At 36.4% G+C, this 25,011-nt stretch overlaps 1 protein-coding gene across 6 annotated transcripts in view; it reads left to right on the top strand.

The window, feature by feature from the left end:
• LOC143211394 (uncharacterized) overlaps positions 1 to 25,011 on the top strand; it is a 347,400-nt gene that overhangs the window by 74,743 nt on the left and 247,646 nt on the right. For all 6 annotated transcript variants that reach the window (XM_076429033.1, XM_076429034.1, XM_076429035.1 and 3 more), the window contains one exon: positions 4,423 to 4,817. In XM_076429033.1, the coding sequence (XP_076285148.1) occupies positions 4,423 to 4,817 (395 nt within the window). The remainder of the gene's footprint in view (positions 1 to 4,422; positions 4,818 to 25,011) is intronic.

The following is a 25,011-nucleotide window of genomic DNA, read 5'->3' as shown; positions in this document are numbered from 1 at the left end:
GTAATATTCGTGGGCTCTCCACGCTTTTATTTTTATAGTCACTAAAGTCATGATTTTATTTAAATTTATATTAAATTTTTGGGAGAACCAGGACAAATTATTTTCTCCTTTTTAGCGCACTTTAATATAAGCGTGGTTTTTAAAAAGTTTAGAACCGTTAGCAATGCTTAGAACCGTTTACAGTTCTAATTAACACTAAACCTACCGAGCTCCAAAACCGATAAAAATATTTCAGCTAATAAAAATGACAAGGCTCTATTTAATTAGGTCTCGTGCAATTTTTAATACAATATGTGCTCGGACGAAAAAATTTATCGAATCAATTTTCATGTATGCAACTCCATAATTTCAATAATTATAAAATGAAAAATATGAAACCGGTCATTTGACCGACGGTGGTAGGTTTGGTGTTAATAATTTTTAAAAATTTTGTTTTGATGATATCTCGTGTAGACACATTACTCTTTCCGATATCCTCAATGAAACAGCTATTCAGTTAGTTTAATTGCCACAAATTGAGTACTTAAATGGCAATTTGAATTTTCCTGGTCAAAGTAGGCTCCGGTGCAGAATACGGAGGGTTAAATATGTTGGTTAATCAATAGACAGCGAATCTTTATGCAAAATAAAAATTTTCTACCAGAATCGCAACAAACTGGAATGAAATACAAATTTAGTTACTTTCTTAACATGTTTAATCGGTTGAAAATAACATAACAGTGCATTTTTAAATTCTTCCAATGTTTTTACTGTTTTCAATTACAACTACTCATTTTTGCCATAAATGCATAAGATCCGCTGTCTAGTAATCAATTACTGAAAATTTAACCTCCATTTTAAGACCTTTTGTGACCTTCATTTTTCATGAAGAAATTTCTTTTTTTAGTTCTTTTCCATTGCATTCTGTAGCCGACTGAAAACTACTTAATTTTGTTCCCAAATGCCCGAAAAATCGGGGCGACCTTTATGTACGTAGGACACCCTGTATACATGTACAATTACATTACAAAGAAATAGGTACTGTCGTTCCTAACCCTTTCAGTTTCTTTTTAGTAGATGAAAATCTTGAGTGAAGTTTCGGCTTTCAATTTTGAATACAACTTAAACAAATTTAATGGCGCTTTATTCCTTTGTGGAAAGTAATTTTTCTCTTTTTACATTATACAGTAGCGGACAAAAGTTTAAGAACGCTCTAAAGAAGACGATAACTTTTTTAATATTGTAATATATGATTTGACTTTTTTTGGGAAGCTAGAGCAATTAGTTTACTAAAGGATGTGAAAAGAAATTTTTTCGAAAATTGCAATTGATCGGAATTGTTGAAAAAATACTAAAAGTTGAATTTTTAACTTTTTTATGCGGGCCTATATTGAAAATTTAAAAAATACGTTTCGTAGATCTGTGCCAATTAAACATATTCTGAAAATTTGGTAAAAATCGGCCAACGTTGCAATGAGCTACAAACGTTTAAAGATGGTAAAAATTGCAGATTTTCACGATTTTCGGCAATAAACGTTTTCTGCAATCTTTAAACGTTTGTAGCTCATTGCAACGTTGACCGATTTTTACCAAATTTTCAGAATATGTTTAATTGACACCGATCTACAAAACTAATTTTTTAAATTTTCGATATAGGCCCACATAAAAAAGTTAAAAGTTTCAACTTTTAGTATTTTTTTCAACAATTCCGATCAATTCCAATTTTTGAAAAAATTTCTTTTCACATCCTTTAGTAAACTAATTGCTCCAGCTTCCCAAAAAAGTTCAAATCGTATAATACAATATTAAAAAAGTTATCGTCTTCTTTAGAGTGGTCGTAAACTTTTGTCCGCTACTGTAAAGCCATATACATTTCATTACAAAATAAAAAAGCTTCAAGATATTTTCGTCTTTGAAAGAGCATGCTAATTTTAATAAATATACTTCAACAGCTTGTGTAGTGATTAATGGCTAATGGACTGACGACAGTTACGTGGGACACCCTGTATACACGTACAATTAAATTACAAAATGAATACGGTACTGTCGTTCCTAACCCTTTTAGTTTCTTGTTAGTAGACAAATATCTTGAGTCGATATTTTGGCTTTCGATTTTGAATACAATTTAAACAAATTTAATGGCGCTTTGCTCTTTTGTGGAAAGTAATTATTCTCCTTTTTACATATGAAACTAACACATCACTCAATAAGTCCCCGGTCTGACACATATATGGCAACATTGTTGACAGAACCACGTGATTTCCGGGTAGTACTAACCTTCAAACAGTACGTGTCAAAATTTCATGGCATTCTGACCGTTCGTTTAGAGGTTACAGTCGTTTTAGTGACCCCACTTTTGTAATTTTCAAGACAATGGATAGAAAGGAATTTCGTGTGTTGATTAAACACTGTTTTTTGATGGGGGAAAAATACTGTTGAAGCCACACTGTGGCTTGATAAGCATCACGGGGACTTTGCACCAGGATCATCAACTATTATTGACTGGTGTGCTGAATTTAAACGCGGTCGTACAAGCACCGATGATGCTGAACGCTCTGGTCGCCCAAAATCGGCAGTTATTCCGGAAAACATAAAAAATGTTCACAAAATAGATTTAAAATGAAGTTGCGTGAGATAGCTGACACCTTGAAGATATCAGAATGTAGTGTCTTTACAATTTTACATGAAAATTTGGGCATGCGCAAGTTGCTTTCGAAGTGGGTGCCGCGTTTGCTCACACCGGACCAGAAACAACAACGCGTCGACGATTCAGAGCGCGATGAAAACAATGGTTAAATTGGACGAATTACGCTTTGAATTGCTTCCCCACCCACCGTACTCTCCAGATTTGGCCCCCAGCGACTACTGGCTTTTTGCAGACATGAAAAAGATGCTCCAGGGAAAGAAATTTGGCTCAAATGAAGAAGTGATTGCCGAAACTGAGGCTTATTTTGAGAGCAAAGACGAACGAATCGTTTTACATAAAGGGCATCGAAAAGTTAGAGGAGCGTTGGAATGAATGCATCACTCTTGAAGGAGAGTATGTTGATGAATAAAGTGGAATTTCTAAAAAAAACTAGTTTTTCTTAGTTAGACCGGAGACTTTATGAGTGATGTGTTATATACTTACATTTCACTAGAAAATAAAAAAGCGTTAAGATATTTTCATCTTTGAAAGAGCATGCTGATTTTAATAAAAATCTCTAAAATTGCATATTTTTTAAGGCATTTTTAGATGGTATTTCAACAGCTTGTATGGTGATTAAATGGCTAATGGACTGCTTCGTGACTTTTGGGAAATTATGAATTATAAAGCTGCATATTTTAATCAACAGCTCCATTCCGCAAAGTAATTAAACCGTTGCCGTGTAATATGGAGTCAGACACGTGACGAAGTCTTTAGTTGAATGTAATCAACATGAATACTCTTCGTGAAATATTAGTTTGCGCTTATGAATATTAAATTGTTACGATGAACGTACACCTACGATGAATACGTAATTGCAATTCTTGCGCGTAATTATTGATAATTAAGTAACTTTTATGAGCTTGGTGACGATATTAATTATAAGGTGAGCTCTTGAAAATGATCGTTATCGTGTGCCTTTATTTCTTGTGAATTTAATATTTTACCGGAGGGAATATTCGTTGTTCTTAGATCCTACGGTTTCCGTTTTGTTAGATCAAAGCTTTACCATATTCGAAATGTCCGATTTGTTGTTTAACACGCACAGTTTTTTCCAAATAAAATTATTCATCAAAGCAAACACCGTTCTAAACTACATATTCTGTTAATAAATTAGAAATTTCTTGACGTTTTCGGCTTCCGTTTATACTCTCGGCGCAGTCATAAAAAAATAATGGCTCTACGCGATACGTCTACCGCATATTCAATTGCAGTTCCACATTTCGCAAGTTTCTTCTGAATTTAGCCGAGGCGGGCAGTCGATTACGTGGGTACGTGATCAGTAGACTACGGATTTTCATGCATTTATGAAGAAATTAGTTGGATGAAACATAAAACAGTAATAGATCAGAAAAATTTAAGAATATTGTAATGTTGTTTTTATCGCAACAAAAGTCTTTAAGGGATGAAATCAATTTTTATTTTATTCCCCTGTTTTCCACAATCGATGCAAAATAAAAGATGACTGATTGCATTGATTGTAAGACACAGAAGTGAAATAAAAATTTCTTTCTTCTTTTAATTATCTAATTAAGCTGAAACCAATACGCTGATGTCTTCAAATCATTTTAATATGTCTACTGCTTTAAATTGGGCTTACCAGTTTTTGTCATAAATGCATAAAATCCGCAGTCTAGTAATCGATGATCCTTAACTTCGCAAAATTTCCTCGGAAGTGCTCAAAGTTTTAATAGCTTTTTTCACGATGCGCATGGTTGCTCAACGACTTTAGCCAATTAACGTGAATTCCGTTTCAGAGAAGCCACCGAAACGCGGCGCGATGAAAACTCAGGCGACCCAAACGGAAATGCCGGCGGTGTTCCGGGGACGAGTTCCTGTCCGGCTCAGTCCCAGGACGATACACCGGGTGAAAATGGTCTCGCAGGGCGCCCAGACAAACGGCCTGTTCAACGGAAGAAAATTAACGAAAAGTTATTCGGAGGCCGGTCAGCTGGGCACGCCGTTGGGCGGCGGTCAAGCCGGAACAACAGGGAAAGAGGAAGTAGAACACGAACCTCTCCACAGAACGCAGAGCGAAGAACCGCCGAGGTCTCCCTTCCTCGTCGACACTCCACCCCCTCACGAACCCAGTGCCATGGACGCGACGGAAGAGATTCTCACCAATGGGCTTCCGGAACACATGAAGCACCTAGTAAGTTTCACATTATTATTCTACTTTCACATAATCTTGTCCATTAAGGGGGTAGACTCGTTTCCAGGATTGCAAGGGTGCGGGATTTGCCTCCTCATTTCTCGGTAATGCAAAGATGGGGGTTTTCAGAAGTCAAAAGCGCTAGATAAAAGATCGATCTAGGCTGCGATCGCCCTCAAAAGTCCTATTTTTTTAAAAAATGAGAAGGCGAATCCCGCACCCTGGAAAAAGGAGTTTACCCCCACAAGGGGGTAGACTCGTTTCCAGGATTGCAATATTTTATCTGTGATACTCTTTATCTAGAATCGTATCCTACCTGCTTACACTATCGTCCATAAGTATTTCACCACTTGGCGGAATCGAATCTAAAAGTTTATATCAACGTTATAACTTAAATTACTTTGAAGTAGAATGAATATAAATGTACAGGATGTGGTCGGACGGGTGGAACAACCGAGTAGGGGGTGATACTACATGTAAAAATAAGTTGAGAAGAAGGAATAACATTTTTTCGTTTGACGCTTCGTTTTCGAGAAAATCGAGTTTAAAGTTCCGCCAGGTTCCCGTGCTTTAGTATACAGGGTGTTTCGTTTATCTCATAACGGAAATAACTTGCGACGCATTGAAGTTACAAGAAAGATTTGTTTACAAAATTTGTTCAGTTTGAAGAGTACAATCATATACATAGTCTAATTTTTTTTAGGACTAGAATGGTGGGAAGGGTGTATTTCAAAGTCAAATTAAGTTTCACTGGAATGTCCTATTTTTTATACCATAGATCGATAAAGTATCAAATTCTGAGTATACATATCTCGTAAACTATTAGATTTAGAACATATGGAGGTCAATTGAACATTTTTACTCACAATTCGACAGTCTATCGATTCATGATAATGAAAGTAGATGTTTCCATTTTAAAAAAATCAAGGTGACCTTGAAATCTCCTTTATGCCTACACCCACGTAGAAAATGTTTATGTCACAACATGCCCCCTCTATATCGTGTAAATTTTGTACACAGGGTGGGACAGTAACTATGTCCACCTTGAGTATGTCCGTTATTTGTAATAATATTTGACGCATACAACAACGACACGGCAAGCTAACATAAGCGTGATAAAAAGGCAATAGTCCAGTCAATGAATGCTCATAAGGGGGGCGTAGAGGGAAATGGAAGGAACACAGTTTTTAAATTTCGGACTTTGTTTGGACTAGTTAGGAGTTAAACGTACTAAAAGTCCCTACTCCTAGGAGGTGAGCGGGCTACAGGGGAGCACGTAGAAGTCACCTTTCTCGGTTGTCCGCTTATATCTCGGAAACTATGTGTCCTAGCGATAATACCATTCCATATAAAATTAAAGCTGACAAAATGTGCCACAAGATTGATTTGATTCAGTGTTTCGCTATCTTGCACAGTTACCGAGATAACCGCGCTCAAAGTTCACTAATTGTGCTGAAAAGGTTAGCTAGTCAAGTAAGGCAAAAAACGTGAGGCAAAAATTTCTTTTTCACAATTAGTAAACTTTGAGCTCGGATATCTCGGAAACTATGCGAGATAGCGAAAAAATGAATGGAATCAATCCTGTAATACATTTTGTCAACTTTAATTTTGTATGGAATGGTTTTATCGCTAGGACGCATAGTTTCCGAGATATCCGCGCTCAAAGTTGACTAATTGTGAAAAAGAAATTTTTGCCTCACGTTTTTTCCTTACTTGACTAGTTTCAGCACAATTAGTGAACTTTGAGCGCGGATATCTCGGAAATTATGCGAGATAACGAAACACTGAATCAAATAAATCTTGTGGCACATTTTGTCAGCTTAAATTTTGTATGGAATGGTCTTATCGCTAGGAAACATAGTTTCCGAGATACACGCGCGGAAAACCGAAAGAGGGGACCTTCTACGTGCCCCCCTGCATCCCGCTCACCTTCTAGGAGTGGAGACTTTTAGTATGTTTATCTTCTCACTAGTCCAAACAAAGACCCAAAGTTAAAAATTGTGTTCCTTCCATTTGTCTCTACAACTTTTCGTTGACTGGCCTACAAGAGAAGTTCTTTTTAATGTTTTTATTGTATCGAAGTAGGGGTATCTAAATAAAATAATAAAACTTTCCCCTACGCGATTTAAAGCAATATAAAGAATGTACAATCATGTGAACAACAGTCCTTTGGTGATCGAGATAGAAGAAAAATGGTCTTACTTGTACCTTTTATGAAGAATGTTTTTTCAAATCCCAGTAGAGGTGCTGTATCCATTGTAGTGTGAACGTAGAGAAGCATATAGCGATTAAAAAAGAAAGAGGGATTCAGGTGCGACTCGACGTAATGTACTTTTTTTAAAGGTGTTCTCATAAACAGGATTTTACATTTGGATGACGGAATTGTTTTTCCAGAAACGTAAAAAAAATGTGGTAAAATTCATTTAGGGACGGTCCAGCAGACTGAGAATGGTCCAGCGGCCCCACCCACAATTTTTATTGATATTGTGAGGTGGGGGAACAATGATTTTAGGTTGAAAGATAACCCTCTAAAATTTTAAGTCGCTAATCCTTCATATAAGGATGATATGAGGGTACATACCCTTAACTGTATCATTTTTTTTCTGCGTTGTTAATGAAGATATTCAGATTTTTAAAAAAAACGAAAATACTCGAACTTACCTCCTTTATATCATATATTTTTTTCGCAATTGTGATAAATTATATAAAGGTAAGATCTTTATGTATTTATTGCTCCTGAAAATTTTCAGAGAGGTTTAGAATAATACACAATTCGATAGAATTTTGTACATGTTTTATTTGTTTAAGATTTCCAAAGGCTGTTTTCATTAAAAATAGGATTTCATTTCATTTCACTTTCTTAAGATTTGTCTACGAAAATTGGAAAATGCATACACATCCGCAGTCTACTTATGACCTATGCAAAAATTAAAAACATCTTAGTTTTTATTTTAGTAAATACATCGTTTTGATTTTACCGAATTCTGTGTGGCCGCTGAGTGAGCGAATGACGTATTAAACTTACTATATTACTATTGGATCGATATGAAACAATAGCTTTTCAAATTTCCGAGTATACTTGCCGTAGTGAGCGACGTAATCTTATGAACTTGAACGATGAAGTACAACAGAGAAGTCCATTTACTGGTCGATGTAAATGTCAACTGAATTTGCTTCATCATAACGCGTGTGCGCATGCTGCAAAAGCGACAAAGGATGTCATCTCCCCCGTGGGCCACAAAGTTCTCTCTCGCGCTGCGTATTCGCCTGACATGGCTCCGTCTAATTACAGTTGTTTAGGTCGCTGCAACGTCGTTGAACAAACACATCGTTTTAATTCAGTCGACGATGTTCGAAAATGCCTCGACGATTTATTATTGTATGGTTCGCGAATTTTTCCTAGCATTTCGATCGAATACTTTTTCACTGAAAAAAACATACGCGTGGAAAACTACGCGCGGCAGAAGTGAAACTTCTTGCAGTCTAGTAATGTTTAGAAGTAAATTAAGATTGGAAATGGTAAATAATCCTAATGAAGCGACAACAAGATCAGGAACAACTCCCGATGCAGTATTTGCAAGAGATTTAGACAAAATTGAATCAAGAATATTTATATCATATTTTAGCTATCACAAACCAATTGTTTCATTGATGGAATCATAGAAAATCATAGAACATAGAAACAAATAATGAACGATCAAAATTTGCGACGCAAAGAAGGAGAGCGTATGAAAAATGCTATGAACTATGTCTCTTTCTTTCCTATACGCTCTCCGTCTTCGCGTCGCAAATTTTGATCGTTCATTATTTTTTTCTATGATTTTTTATGATTCTATCATTGAAAATATGATATAAAATTATGTGATATAAACATGATATAAATATTTTTGATTTAATTTTGTCTAAATGTCTTGCAAATACTACATCGAGAGTTGTTCCTGATCTTGTTGTCGCTTCATTAGGATTATTTACCATTTCCAATCTTAATTTACTTCTAAACATTACTAGACTGTAAGAAGTTTAACTTCTGCCGCGCTTGGAAAACCACGGGCATGTTTGTTTACTTACCTGACACCTGTCAAATTTTTCAGGTTAGTTTAGAACAAGGGTTTGGATAATTGTTTATAAATCTTTCAGTCTGAACAAAATCCGATGAGAAACTTCATGTGAAAGTAGCTGGAGGTTGATTCTATGTTATCCAATTGCAAATGTTCACAAATTGACTCTGGTTAATTAGTTATTAACAATTGTTGCGCGGGCTGATTGTTTCGGAAGTTCCCATAATGCGTAAGACAAGGAGGGTCGAACTGTGCGACAAGGACAGACATACATGACATACCACTTCTCCAAAGTTTGTTAATAATTAACAATTTAAGCGTCAAACCTGCATAAAACTGAAATAGGAATATAGCCAAGGCTTCATTCCACATTCTACAATCTTAAAAGTTCACCAATAAAGTCTTTAAAGTTAGTAAATTAATTATGAAAATTTACTTGTCAAACTATTCGTGGTTAGTCGCGAAATTTCGTCATTTCCGTAACGCTAGAAAATTGTAGTCCCCTCAGCACAAAGAAGTTTCACTTCAAAAATTTGTAGTATTCAACTTCAACCTTAGACACGCATAACTTTTGAACCGGCTAATTCCTAACGTTAAGGGGTTAGGACCAGGCTTGCCATATTCCGCGCGTGCCAGGCCCCTTACCGCTGCGCCCCTCGCCCCTAAGCCCGCCTGGCTTGCCCCACTCCTCACCAGTGGGAGCAGGTAGGGAACCTAACGGGCGTTCTTTTGCTCCGCGCGACGCCACGGACGGCTTGGCTTGGGTGAAAGTGAAGTCTTTATGGGACACCCGTTAGCTTGCTCAACGCGCACGCGTGGCGACGAGTGGGGCAAGCCAGGCGGGCTTAGCCCAGCAGATGCGCGAGGGGCGCAGCGGTAAGGGGCCTGGCACGCGCGGAATATGGCAAGCCTGGTTAGGACACAGGAACAAAAGTGGGGAAAATATAAGATTTTTGAAGAACAGTACAGAAAAAAGAATGATCGATTAATATAAGATTTTGTATTTCACTTTACTATATTATGCACTATAAAAAAATGCTTGCAATATTTAAAACATAATTTGTTCATATATCTTTCGAATCGGAATATCTTTTCCTCCAGATGGCCAACTGGTGTACAGGATTCTTAAAAATCGAATTAACTATATCAAAAAGTGGATTTGGGCAACCCCGTAGAATAAAGTTTGAAAATCTCCAGTAAATCTCCAATAAAAAACTTGATGAAACTTTGCCATAAATATAGTCAGCAAAAGTCTGCATACACTCGCTGAAATTCTCATTTGAAACGAAACTGATTGATTTGATAGTTTAACGGACATCATTTCGTTGTTCATATCCACACACAAATAATAATCGATAACACCATAATCACGAAATACAAACATTTTCATTTTCTTTGACTTTTAATAAAACTCTTGAAAGAAGTAACAAATTTATTCAATTTTAATTTATGGAAATTAATGTATAAATAGGTACAATGTTTAAGCATACGAAATTCAATCAAACATAAAAATCAACGAATTCATGAAATATAAAAATTTTTGTTTTTTTTCGATAAAACTCTTGTAAGAAGTAACGAATTGTTCAATTTTAATTTATAGAAATTAATGTATAAATGGGTACAATGTTTAAATACACGAAATTCAATCAAACAAAAATCAATGAATTCATACGTTATTAGTATACAATATGTATTGCAATATTATATTTAAAAAGGAATTAAATAGTTAAGAATCATGATAGTGTTGGTTAGTTTAATGGACATAATTTCGTTGTTGATATCCACACGCAAATAATCGATAACACCACAATCACGAAATACAAACATTTTCATTTTCTCTTATCTTCAATAAAACTCTTGAAAGGAGTAACAAATTATTCAATTTTAATTCACAGAAATTAATGTATAAATATGTACAATGTTTGAACATACGAAATTCAATCAAACATGAAAATCAATAAATTCATACACATCATTAGAATATAACATGCATTGCAGTATTATATTTAAAAAGAAATTAAACATTTTTGAATGATGAACAATGGTGAAGTATAATTATGCTGTTATCTGTCGCGTGGCAAACTAAAGTTTTTATGCAATTTAATCAATACAGCCTTAATATATTTATTATCTCTCGACCAAGTAATTTATTGAAGTTCAATTGGCACCACAATGAATTATATACTGTACGAACATTTCATCGAATGTATTTATCAAAGATATTGTCAATTTAAACAGCAATTACATTGCAAAAGGTCCGCAGCAATTAGCTTTGTCGTTGCAAATTTTATCACCGGTTACTTGCGCGGTTAATTTCACTACGAGTTCAATTGATTTTATCAATGACCGCGATCCGGTTAATAGATTAAATGTTTGGAGCGTGTCAGCGTAACTTACGATCTCCGATAGACGTGCAGGAAGTGTGATGAGCGGATGCTCAACAGATTGAAGTCCTCAACTTTATCATCTTAATCACCTTCGTGTCTCGGAAATTAATTATCACGCTGTGTATTTTTCCAAGGTTCAAACGGAAGCAGCGGAACAGCTGTGCATGCTTAGATTGGCTGGGATAGAACATGTTTTCATGATTCATTATTTGGTTAGCAACAACTTCTTAGAAATTCTTTGTCATCAGTAGACGACGGAGGATGTTTATGCAATTTTCAATTTTTGTATACAAATCTTCAGAAAGTGGAATGATAGACTTTATAGTTCTAGAATAAATAAAAATCATACTAAATTTTGTGGAATTTTATATTCTACTATTTTTTGAACATTTTCAGAAGCCATGCTTGCATAAACATCCGCAGTGTAATCATCAGTAATTTCCTAAAAGGAAAATAAAATATGTATTTATTCGACACCCGCATTTAGTACAATGCTTAAACCTCCAACGGCGAAGTCGGGGTATATTTTGACCCAGAATGTTGAAATCGACGTTTAGCCCTTAAGTGGATCTTAAAAATGTACTTTCAACCCTTGCACTGTTATTTATTCCGTGGTTATAGTGATTAGAAATTCTTCATAATTCAGAAATTCATAAAAAAACAGAAAGTTTATATTTATCGTTCAGTTTTTGCTCTCCAAATTCACCCTTTTGCAAATAAATGTCACCCCTTTGCAAATCAATTTTAAATCTTACAAATAAAGGATTTTTAAGTACATTTCGAAGTTCAGAATTTTATTTATTGCAAAGATAAAAACTGTGCGTAGATATACAGTAGCGGACAAAAGTTTAAGACCGCTCTGAAGAAGACGATAACTTTTTTAATATTGTACTATACGATTTGAATTTTTTTGGGAAGCTAGAGCAATTAGTTTACTAAAGGATGTGAAAAGAAATTTTTTCAAAAATTGCAATTGATCGGAATTGTTGAAAAAATACTAAAAGTTGAATTTTTAACTTTTTTATGTGGGCCTATATTGAAAATTTAAAAAATGCGTTTTGTAGATCTGTGTCAATTAAACATATTCTGAAAATTTCGTCAAAATCGGTCGACGTTGCAATGAGCTACAAACATTTAAAGGTGGTAAAAATTGCTGATTTTCAAGATTTTTGGCAATAAATCGTGAAATTAATTTGAAAAAGGGTGAATTTGGAGTGCAAAACCTATATGCCTATGTTTTGTCCAAAGGCTATCTGTATATCGATTGCAACAAAATAAAATTTTATTTCGATTTAAAAGAATTTCATAACATACATATTTGTTAGAGTCTGTTCAGAATTTCTATCACGAGTCTGACTGGATATTGTAGGGCCAAGGGCTAAAAATGCAATGATCCCATTAAATTATACAGGGTGTCTCACTTAAGGGTGACTCCCAGAATATCTTCCGCAATTGTGACAAAGTAAACAAATTTTTATGCGTAATTTTAATAGCACCAAGTAGTCAGTACCCCGTAGGAGTTGTGTTTTTTTAAATCTTGTTTCTTTTCGTAGTTTTCAAGGTGAGAATACATTCAAATATATGTATACTGTAACATGACCTTCGAATGACCTTGAACTCCGAAGATGAAGAACGCGAGTAATTTTTAAGAAGTTAATTACAAATTTTATTATGTACTCGGAGATCTCAGCTTAAGAGACTTCAACTTAACTTTGTTTTTCGATTTTGAAGAAGTTATTTAAAAATTTTACCATATACCTACTTTTCCTTTAAATTGATTCCACTTTGACGCCAAGGGTTAGATGAGAATTATACAGAAAAAGATATTTTAGGCATGAGAAAGACATAGAACCAGAGCTAGGTGCATTTGAAATAAAATGTAGAGGAAATAGTAACAGAAATGCTTTTATTCAAATAAGATTGTATTTCAAGATTTATTTTTATTTATATTCCTCCATTGTTTTATAGACAAGAATATTGTAAAATATTTGTTTACTGTATATATGTATTGGAATTGTTAATTGAAGTAATATTTGATATTGCAGACATTAAAAATAATTATTACAAATAATATCGTTTTTGTGACATGCGAGAAATAATTATTCGAATCCACAGCTACCTTGCACAGAGGATTTCATTTACGCACGAAAATAATACAACACACGAATAAAAACAGAAATATTTATTTCAAATAATTATTTGAAGTCGTACAGAAAAATGCATAATTGGAATATACATTTTTACTTGATAAGTTAAATGAATATTTTCAATAATGTTTCCAATAACACGAAGGTACATAATTCTAATTTAACGTAATTCAGGAAATGGTCTGAAAATATTGCTATTTTTTATTTCAAATACTTATTTGAAGTTCATTGGAATATTCATTTTTACTTGATATGTTAAATGAATATTTCAAATAGTGTTTCCGATAATACGAAGGTACATAATAATATTAAATTTCTGACGCAACACAATTCAGGAAATAATTTTTGCAAATATTGCTATATTTTATTTGAAATAGTATATTACGTGGCGTTACTAAGAACGATGTCCAGCCATTTGCATATGTTGCATTCGTAATCTATGGTTTTGACCTCGTCATCTCCGTCATGTTCGTGACCCCACTTCTGACGTTCTGGACAGCTAATTAAACCGTCTATAGATTTAGGAAACAAATGGCTCCAGAAAGTGTCTAGCGTCGTCGACATTTTTCTCACAAGAATCATTGTTCTTCTTCTGCCAGGAAGGGAATAGAGACAGTTTTCTTTTGTCTCTTCTTGGACTGCTTTAGGTCCAGTTACTTTTTGCAAAAACAGCGTAGTTTTCTGTTTGCGCTTTCAAGACCTTTCTATACGGAGATAATGTGCCCGTGTTCTGCGGCGGAACAATGGCTTCGTTCGCTTATCGTCGAAATTCAAACGAGCTATTCAATAAAACGTTTCCTTCGCTCGACGCGTTTGTGTCTTTTCAAATTCGTCTCTCTCTCTCTCTCTCTTTTGAGCATCTCCTAAACACGTTTGGTTATTTAACACTAGGTTTACGGAGCTTTAGAAATAACTATTTCACGTTATTTTATAAACATAACTAGTATGTGCCCATCCTTTTGGCCATTTTTCCAGTAATACATTCTGTGGAGAAAGTATCGGGAATTGATCATTTAAAAAGCCCGCTTAAAGGGATTGTTGAAATTCTTTTTGTTGCCAAGTTGGCACAACTGTCCTCTATACTCACGCGGAGTTTGAGCATCGCTTGTCATTTAGTTTGTTTACAGTGCGCCATTTTGTCAGTTCATCTCAAGTGTGTTTTGCGATTTTTGCGAATTTTCTGCAAAAACTCAATCGCGTTAAGGTCGCTGAAGACATGTTAGAACAAGTCAATTCCGACCCCACATTCATAAAACGCATTGTAACTGGTGATGAGACATGGGTTTACAAGTTTCACATGCAAACCAGTCAACAAGCTTCGAAATGGTGCCTTCCAATTGAGCCGAAACCAGGGCTTGAAACGGGCCCGGAAATAACTGTTTGAAACTGTTTCATTTCGGGCTTGATCGAAACAGTTATGAAGGACCGATATTCTGAATAACCGTTATGAAGGCCCGAAATTTTGGTTGATATCGGTTTCGATTACGGTCCTTCGTACATGGATATCGGTCCTAGCATAACGGCTAATACTTTGTTGCTCGGCCGATGCTTTAGGCACAGCGACTTCTAAGGGTCGGCCGATGCTTTGTAATCGGTGGCAAAGAGACCGGCACCTTATTGTCGATTGCCGACGCGACTGTTGACTCGACGTCATCGGTGACGCTTTTGCGGGGATACCAATCAGAATGATCTCTGGTAAAACAGAACACATCCTCTTGGACACAAGACTCACCACTCTGCAAGCGAAAACCTAGAGCCTAGAGAGAAGCTCAGCAACTTTCGAAGTTCCTGATCTTATTGTCGCTTCATTAGGATTATTTACCATTTCCAATCTTAATTTACTTCTAAACATTACTAGACTGCAAGAAGTTTCACTTTTGCCGCACGTGGTTTTTTTTTTAAATTCAAAAGACTACGTACGTCACGTGGTTGGGCGTACCCTATATGCTTTGGGGTTGAGCCTTTCGAAAATTTCGTTATTTTTGCGGTAGGACGCACCGTTCTCGAGATACAGCCATTTTTTATTTAAGACTAGCTCGGCTAACCATCCCCACCACTTCCGTTACGCATTTTCGTATCGCGAATTCCGTGACCGGAATTAGACCTACACCCTGCCAAATGAAGTTTCACTTCAAAAATAGTCAATAATGTATACATTTATTGTTATAATAAAACAACTTTGAATTATGACGAAAATATAACCGTTTTTAATGTTGGTAGTTATTTTCGGACCCGTTTCAAGACCTGATTGCTATAACTTGAAACTTAGAACTTAGAACCGATATGAGGACCGATATAGGACCGAAAAAATAACGGTCCTAGACCGTTATGCTAGGACCGATATCCATGTACGAAGGACCGTAATCGAAACCGATATCAACCAAAATTTCGGGCCTTCATAACAGTTATTCAGAATATCGGTCCTTCATAACTGTTTCAAGGACCGAAACCGATATCATAACTGTTTTCAAGCCCTGGCCGAAACCGAAAAAAGCACGTCAAATTCGATCAAAAGTGAAGGTGATGTTGACAGTTTTTTTCGGATACCGCGGTGTTGTGACTCGGAATTCTTGCCACAAGGTGAGACAGTAAATAAAGAATATTATCTGAGCGTTATGCGGCGTTTGATAGAGCAAATTCGTCGAGACAGACCAGATTTGTGGAAAGAAAACTCATGGATTTTGCACCACGATAACGCACCATCTGACAAGGTTATCATTGTGGACGAATTTCTGGCCAAAAACTCAACAAATCTTATCGAGCAGCCACCGTATCCCCCTGATATGGCTCTGGCCGACTTTTTTCTTTTTCCAAAACTCAAATTACCACTTCGAGGCACCCGTTTTCAGTCGATAGATGACATAAAAGAGAATTCGCGGCGAGTACAGAAGTTGATTCCAAAAAATGCGTTTAAAAAATGTTTTGATGATTGATGATGACGTAAGGGCAAAATACCCTGGCAAGGCGGAAAATGTGCGACTTGCACCCTTAAGCTCTCATCTTTAAACATATGTAGCTCATTGCAATGTTGACCAATTTCGATGAAATTTTCAGTATGCATATAAGTTACCGAAATCGATAAAACGCAATTTTTAAATTATCGTTACAGGCCCAGATAAAAAAGTTGACAAAACATAATTTTTAAAAATTTTGTATAATTCCTACCAATTGCAATCGTAATAAATTTTTGTTTACTTATTCTCTAGCGAACTAGCCGGCCTAACATCTTTAAAAAATTCAAATCCTTTGGACCAATTTCGAAAAAGTTATGCGATTTTTAAGGGTGTCCACTTATTATTGCCGCTGATTATAAATTGACCATCTAATCTCATAAGCATCTCCAGTTGAAAAAAAGTTATGTGGACCACGTAATGGTCCCCTGGAAACCAAACAACTTTTGTCTGAAGCATTTCTTCTCTTATCTGAAAAAATGTAGAAATTATTCAGGTGGCTTGTCTTATTGTTAGGTGACTCACCCTGTACAGTGTATCCCCTGGAACACATCAGTATCAGTACTTACGTCTTCGATCTCTGACGAAGCCAACTGCAATTATGGCGAAACGTTGGGAAAATTTCCTACTCGACATGGCTTACGCCTGGAAGCCTCAAATAACTATGGCTGAAATACAGGGCGATCATTTTATCAGTTCCGAGCCTTCTTCGTAGTCTAGATAGTAAATATTTGAGAAAAATGATAGAGGAAGATGGTTTCCTATAATAAATGTAATGCGATTTATTAATTTTATCTTATCAATTTATACACACAATTAAATAAGGGGGTTTATCAATTGTTCATAAATACATACAGCAAACCACGAAAGTATTTGAACGCACTTTAAAAAAACTTTAAAAAACGCTATTTTATAATTGTACCAAACGACCTGATGTTTTCTAAGCAATTACAAACATTGGTTTACTAAATGATCTGCAAACTTTTGGAAGATTTGAAAGATTCTCCAAAAATTAGAATTTACAAGGTTGCATGCAAAAATAAAAAAAAAGGACTTTTTAAAACTTTTTTATTTGGACCCTTAATGAAAATTTAAAATATATGTTTTGTAGATCTACATGTTAGTTATACACATGCTGAAAATTTCATCAAACATACCCAAAAGCTACAAGCGATTAAATGAGTGAAAAACATAGTTTTTTGCGATTTTTGGTCAATTTATGCTTAAAATCCAGAGATTATTACATCTTTCGATGCGTGTCGTTTTTTTCTGCGTCAACCGATTTCGATGAAATTTTTAGCACGTGTATAGCTAACATACATCTACAAAACGTAAATTTTTAATTTTCATTACGTGCTCTAATAAAAAAAGTTATAAATGGTGCTCTTTTGCTTCCTCATGTAATTCTTAGCAATTGCAATTTTTTCAAAATCTGTTTCGCATGTTATTTGGTAAATCAATTGCTTAAAAGAATTCAGTTCGTTTGGTCCGATTATAAAAAAGTTTAGGTACTGTTTTAAAGTGCGTTCAAATACTTTCGTGGTTCACTGTACATATGCATAATTCCGATCAATCAAATTTTGCAACAACTTCTACAGCTTATATCTTAATAAGTACAGTAATTCTTCAATCGAAGTCCTGGGTCGTCTGTGCGATCGAAGTCCAATGCCTACTCACTCCACTACCGGCCAACGCTGCGCTGCGCCGCACTATGGGCCAAACCGACGAAATCTGTGTCAAAATCGAAGAACTTTCGATAGAAATGAGATAGAGCGATGAAATTTTTTTTAAATGAACGCTGAAACTTTGCAGAATATGGGAGAATTATGGAGATTGTGGTACGAACGTTTTTAACCTTGAGAAAATTCGTTAAACTTTGAGGTCATTAAAGTAATTTCCAAGATTCTGTTAAGGAGTTATTAACTCACGGACCAATAATAGCGCGGCTACAACGGACGTTCACATTGGCCGAGCTGAAATCCGTCCGCCACACTATGGGCCAAACCGACGAAATCTGTGTCAAAATCAAAGAACTTTCGATAGAAATGAGATAGAGCGATGAAATTTTTTTTAAATGAACGCTGAAACTTTGCAGAATATGGGAGAATTATGGAGATTGTGGTACGAACGTTTTTAACCTTGAGAAAATTCGTTAAACTTTCACAATTTCAAGAAAATTGCAGTTTTTTCAATACCACGTGCGGAAAAAATTTTTTTTGAACATGCTGTACTTCATTGCCCGTAGATTTTTTCACGCTGATTTCAAATCTGGTCTCAAAATTTTTATACGACCTCAGGATATTGCAAAATCGATTTCTTGAAATTCTACATGTTTAACGAATTTTCTCAAGATTAAAAACCGTTCGTACAGTAACCTCCCTATTTTTCCCATATTCTGCAGTTTCTGCTATAATTTTAAAAAAATTTCATCGCTCTACCTTATTTCTATCGAAAGTTCTTCGATTTTGTCTTCGATTTGGACGAAAGGTCCCACTGTGCGCCGTAGGGCGGCGATGATTGATCTCGGCTCGGGTATTTCGGTGTGAACACCACAACAATGACTCGCGTGAATCGAATTTTCAAACTTCTTAATTTTCATTATTGGTTTATGGGGCTTTTACTAGCTTCTTCCTGGCATTTCTCTGATTAAAATAACACCAAACACGATATAATGTCAACTGTATTTAGTGGTTTAATCGACGGTGAATGTTTCGGGAGCAAGGAAGGGCAGCGACAACGCGGGCCTTTGAACCGTGCCGGCGACGTCGACTCTCCGCGCATCTCTTTCTTTCCTATACGCTCTTCTTCGTTGCATTCGAAACTTTCATCGTCGATTAAACCACTAAATACAGTTGAAATTATATCGTGTTTGGTATCATTTTGCATTAGAGAAATCCCACGAATATGTTGGTGAAAGTTCCATAAAGAAATAATGGAAAATAAAGAAGCTAAGATTTTGGTGCTTCATTGTGATGACGCACGGGCCTTTAAACTGTGCCGGCGACAGCGACACGCTTCGGCCACGCGATCCTATTTCATTCTGTCCTTCTCTATGTTCCGCTCGTCGATTGAAGTCTCGGCGCGGTAGACGCAGTCATAAAAAAATAGCCTCCCTACGCTATTGAAGTCCGTTCAAAACACGGGTGTTGGGACTTCGATCGAAGAATTACTGTATTTGCTTATGACATATGGTTCCTTTCAAACTTTTTCCCTTCTCCATGTGTGGAAGGTGTTGATGTAAAAACAAACTTTAACCAGTCCAGAGGTGTAGATTCACCCCTAGGACAGGTGATCATTACTTTCTATACACCCTGTACTTGATACCGCTTTCGATTGAGGACTGGATATTACAGATTTCAATTTTGCGCCGATTAGATATCAATCTGGAGTCTCTGAACTTATTAGATTCCGCAATCTACATTCAGTTATACGGTTCTCGGTGTCTCCATTGTGGCGAATTTTCTGTTTGAGATCGCAACGTTCTGTCATAGCGGCTATATCGATTAGGAGTTCAACGATTACGCTTTTCGGTCGGACTCCCACGCACCTGACGTTTGCCGGCTATGGCAGCTAATGAATTCTGTTTGCGCTAATGGAAAGTTTCGCCCGGAGCGTTTATTCGCGCTAATGGGTTTGAAGGCAGTATGTGAGATAAACTCTTTAGTAGAATGTTCAAATTCGCATTCCTATATTTCATTGAATTCCACATTGTACTTCATTCTTTTTTTATTGTATATCATTTGTCCAAAGAGTCACGCACGCGAGCTATAATGGATTCAAAAAGTGTTCGAACACTCACTTTCTACCACTCACTTTCACGAACCTATGGTAATTTCGTACAAAACAATAGTATTGTAATGCAACAACAGTGTACAAACAATAGTAGATTTGTCTTCGGCAACGTTGGCTCCTTCGATAACAACAATAAATATAACAACTCTTACATCGTGGCTGTTCTCGACAACGCACAGTGTGTCGTCCAATCTGCAAATTTATGTACAGTAGAGACTCCCGTATCCGAACTAGTAGGGAGACAAAAGTGGCCGCCGGATAGTGAAATTTGCGGATAATAGAACAATTACTTTCTTTTGCATTAAACATCATTTATTCAAATAGAAATGAACAAAATTGAGTTTCTTTCAACATCTAAGGGTCCCATATCTTTTTAGCCGCTAAGTCACAAAACAAAATTTATTACAATCTGTTCTAAAAGTTTTCCGCATGACGTGCTTTGAATTTTACTAACCAACCATTACTAGCTTTAAATGAGTTTCCCTTTAATCTATCGTTGCACTCTAGAGCTTTTTCACGTAGCATGGGCCCAGATATCGTTATGCCTTTGTCTCTTTGTTTACGAAACCATTGGAAGACAGCATCATCTACACTTTTATTTCTTGGATTCGTTAAGCTTTTCCTACTGGTACTAACATCCGTGGAATCTACATTCTGTATATAATTTCCAATATTGAGTTTCTGTTTTTTAATATCTGTGATTGTAGGTTTCCCAGTACCATGTATTCTTGCTAATTTCTTTGCACTTTCACCACTTTCAAGATCTTTAATAATTTTGTATTTCTCTTCAATAGTTAAAACTACACGTTTTCGTTTACTTGCCATTATGATACTGTTCTCTGCTTGAAACTGAATTGATATGATTATATTTAACCAGCTGAACACAGGAAAGTATTTATTACGTCTGAATACATTGTATGTAAACATCGCTACGAAACGTTGGGCGGATAACAGAACATACGGATAATAGAACGTCCGTATATTAGAGTATTCGGATGATGGGGGTACGGGATACGGGAGTCTCTACTGTATCCTAAAATGTTCGTAACAAAACGTAGTTTCTAAAACTCCCTCAATTTGTAACTGAATAAATCAATTTGTTATTAAAATTGAAGCTGAAACTTTACTGTCAAATTCCGTGCATTTTTTTAAACATGCGTCCCTCGCAAGCGGTTTGGTTTTTTAATTTGATTTTTAAGTCTGTATGGGTAACTATAAAACTAAACAATATATTTAATGCAATAAAAAGAATTTTGTAGCACACTTGATTATAACTCTTTTCTTGCCGCGTAGCACTTGAAACAAGGTTCAGAAGCATTTTTAAACTTTGTTTTACTATCACTGTATCCCCTTTCATATTTCAGCATAAAAGTACTTGTTTGCTTAAAAATGGATTAAACAATATAATTGAATGCAATAAGAAGCATTTTAAAGCAGGCTTGTTAATAATTCTTTTCTTGCCCCGTAGCACTTGAAACAAGGTTCGAAAGCACACACATTTTTAATTCTCAGAGACGGACTTGCCCCATTTTCGGGGCAAGTGCGTCCTAGTTGACACTTTGTACAATATCCTATCAAAATGATAATTTTCAAGCAAAATTGGAATCCTACATAATACTAATTCATCAGTAATAACTGTAGCAAGAGTTTGATACCAAGAACGTTAAGTTTTTACGGACCAGACTAAAAATACGTCAGTTTAAAGTCTAACTTTGCAAAAACTAGGGCGGACTTACCCCACACCACCTTACACAGTGTTTCCACGCTAGCATAATCTTAAAGCGAGAAATTAAAGATAGCACGCGTGTATCTTTTTCTTTTGGAGTGTACAGTCCCTTATTTTCAATTGTTTATACGATATCCGTCGTGGTCAGAAGTAGGGATCGGATCAAGTACCTCGCAAACAGGTTCGAACCTTGATTGGTGGAATTCGAACTCTCTATAAGTACTTCGAAAAAAAATAGTACTCGCAAGTATACTCGAACCTTTGCCAGACAGTTTTGAACCCTTTACAAGTACTGTGGTAAACGTAAATAGTACTTGCAAGTATACTCGAATCTTGGTCGAACAGTTTCGAAACGTTCGAAATTTTTATGAACATCGTTATGAATTTCCGTATTCTGGCACACTCCGTGGCAACGTAAGGCTGTTCCGGCGCGGCGTCTGCTTACTTTTTTTGTAAACACGCTGTGGAGATGAGAGAAAAAACGGGGTCTCATAATTTTACATGCTTCTACCGATGATTGTAGTTTGGAATGTACTTTGCGACAAAAACTCTCTCTCTCTCTCTCTCTCTCTCTCTCTCTCTCTGAGATATTGTATCGAACATTATCTAGGTGATGTCGAGAACAATCATTTGTATATGTTAACTGCATTACTGGATCCACGATTCAAAACATTAGCTTTTTCTAAAGATGAATCTATCCCTCGGGCACAGGATGCCTTGACTGAAATAGCCACTGATTATATTAATAATGATAATTCATCTACAACATGTGATAGTTCACAGACGCAGATGTCTGAAAATTGGCACAATAGCGTGTTACGTCCCGGAGTCTAACTTTCGCGAAATTATCGTTCCGCGACCCATTCCCCTTACTGGACGCTCAAATGCGATACAACCTTTTGTCCACGCGGCACGTTACGTCCGACGTCTGACCTGGAACCACGACTTTCGCGAACATGCGTATTCTACTTAACGCTTACAGTAGATTCGCCCAAAGCGGCGGACGAGAGCAGAGATAACTGAGACGGGGCGCGAATCTTCGCAGGGAAATATTTAGCGACTTATCGGACAGTTGAGTATGGCGATCGGTGAATACAGGCAGGCTTCGTTTATGCGAACTACTTTCGTTGCTCGTTGACGGCTGCAGTCGAATCAGACTGGATCGTCGTAGGAAGGACGATGATCCTCACTCGTCCTGGGAAGATCACGTCGTCGGTGATCCTCGGTTGACGGGAGATACCCCGCTGTTGTCCTCCGTCTCGCGTTCGTTGACGCGCACGAGCTTTCGTAATTGATAGCGACGAACGCGAATTGAATAGGAGAGTATTGCAAGCGCGAGGATGTAGGGAGAAGAACTAAGCGAGACTCACTTATTAAATTAATAACTGGGAATATATTTGTAACGTATGAAATGAAATTATAATTAACTAGAAGCGCGTGTTATAGCAGGACCGCTCAAAAGGCGGATGAGAGCGAGGACTCGTCGGAGTTCGGACCGGGACATCCAGCCTGGGGACATCCAGATAAGGGGAGTCACGGTGAAATGATGTACCCTCTCTCTGATGACCAGAGTACATGCGCGTGCGCGACGGAGATTTAGTGGGGCGAATGGAAGACACGTTGCGCGTGCGCGATGGGGACGCAACAATGACATGACATTTCGCAGGTTTTAGGTTATTGCCGCGTAAAATTCACCCATTTACTTATTTCACATACTATGTAATTATTGATCCCTTTATGTCTATGTTGTGAGTTGTATTTCTTTAAAATCTAACGTTACAAATAAAACATAATTTGTCAGTTTATCATGTAGAAGAAAAATGAGTGAATTTATTATCCCAGTCTCTTTTATGCAACTATTTTTGAGGTGCGTATGAGGGTTAACAGTGTTAAAATATATTATGATTTATTGATTTTACTGGAATGTAACTCAGTACTACATACATACAGATTTCAAGATTTTTTAAATTGTACATATAAATAGTAAGCATTCATACTTCGCTTCACGACTGAAACTCCCACATGTTACAATTAATTTTATTTATAATAAAGAATGTTTACAGTCTCTATTTAGAACGACCCACATGATTCATTTCATTAAGTAGGTCTTAGACCATATATACCTATAGACCCGGCATAGGTATAGTATGTGTATAGGAAAACCGAGAGTACAGCTCGGAAAAGATAAAGGACGGTGTGACGTCACAAGATAAGTTTTAAGCAGTCTTAAGATAATTTAAAAATGGCTGAAACGGCAGACCGACGCCGACACTACGCCATCATACACTTGCTCCGTGTAAATTTTGTGTAGCAAGCTGGTAGCAATACATCGATGGCAAGAAATAGAAATTAAATTGAATGTTATTTCTTCCCTGAATGATTGTAATAGAGCAGAAATCATGTATTGACATTTTCAATTTTTCAACAAATTTGAATTTCATCTACTCAATTTTTTTGTAAATGCATAAAGATCCGTAGTCTAGCAATGCAATAACTAATCACAAGCGAGGTAAATGTAAATTGTGTAAAACTAGCAGTACTACCTTAAAATGTTGTAAATGTGATCAATTTATATGTAAAAAACCATTTTGTAACCTGCATAATATGTCTTCAGAATCAAATATCGCGCGATTCCTAAAATAGTTAATATATATAATACTATTATTACTTTATATCTTAATAAAACATACAGAATAAACGTCTGTATCTCAAATACAGTTTATAATAGATAATTTCATGATACAATGTCAAATTCTTTGAAATTATCCTGTCCATTCTTCCTGCGTACTGGGTATGTACATGTACATGGCGCACCCGGTGATCCCCCTCACCCCCCACATAAGCCAAGCGTAGGCACTGTCGATGAGCATAGCTTATACATCTTTCGAGAACGTGACGTCACACCGTCTTCATCTTTTCCGAGGGCCAAATTATCTGCGCCGGGTCTATAGGTATACAGGGTGGAGCAATAACTATTAGCACCTCAGATATCTTCGAAACTATAAGTTTCACAGAAATATTTGCTGAAATAAAATTGCACAGTACGAAGGGGGCCATCCGGTGGCGATAATAGTTTTTTTGCAGGTGGGGGTACTTCGGACATTTGAAGGTCACCTTCATTTTTTTTAAATGG

The sequence above is a fragment of the Lasioglossum baleicum genome, chromosome 8 (genome assembly GCF_051020765.1).
Source record: "Lasioglossum baleicum chromosome 8, iyLasBale1, whole genome shotgun sequence".
NCBI lineage: Eukaryota > Metazoa > Arthropoda > Insecta > Hymenoptera > Halictidae > Lasioglossum > Lasioglossum baleicum.
This window is presented reverse-complemented; position numbering and strand designations above follow the sequence as displayed.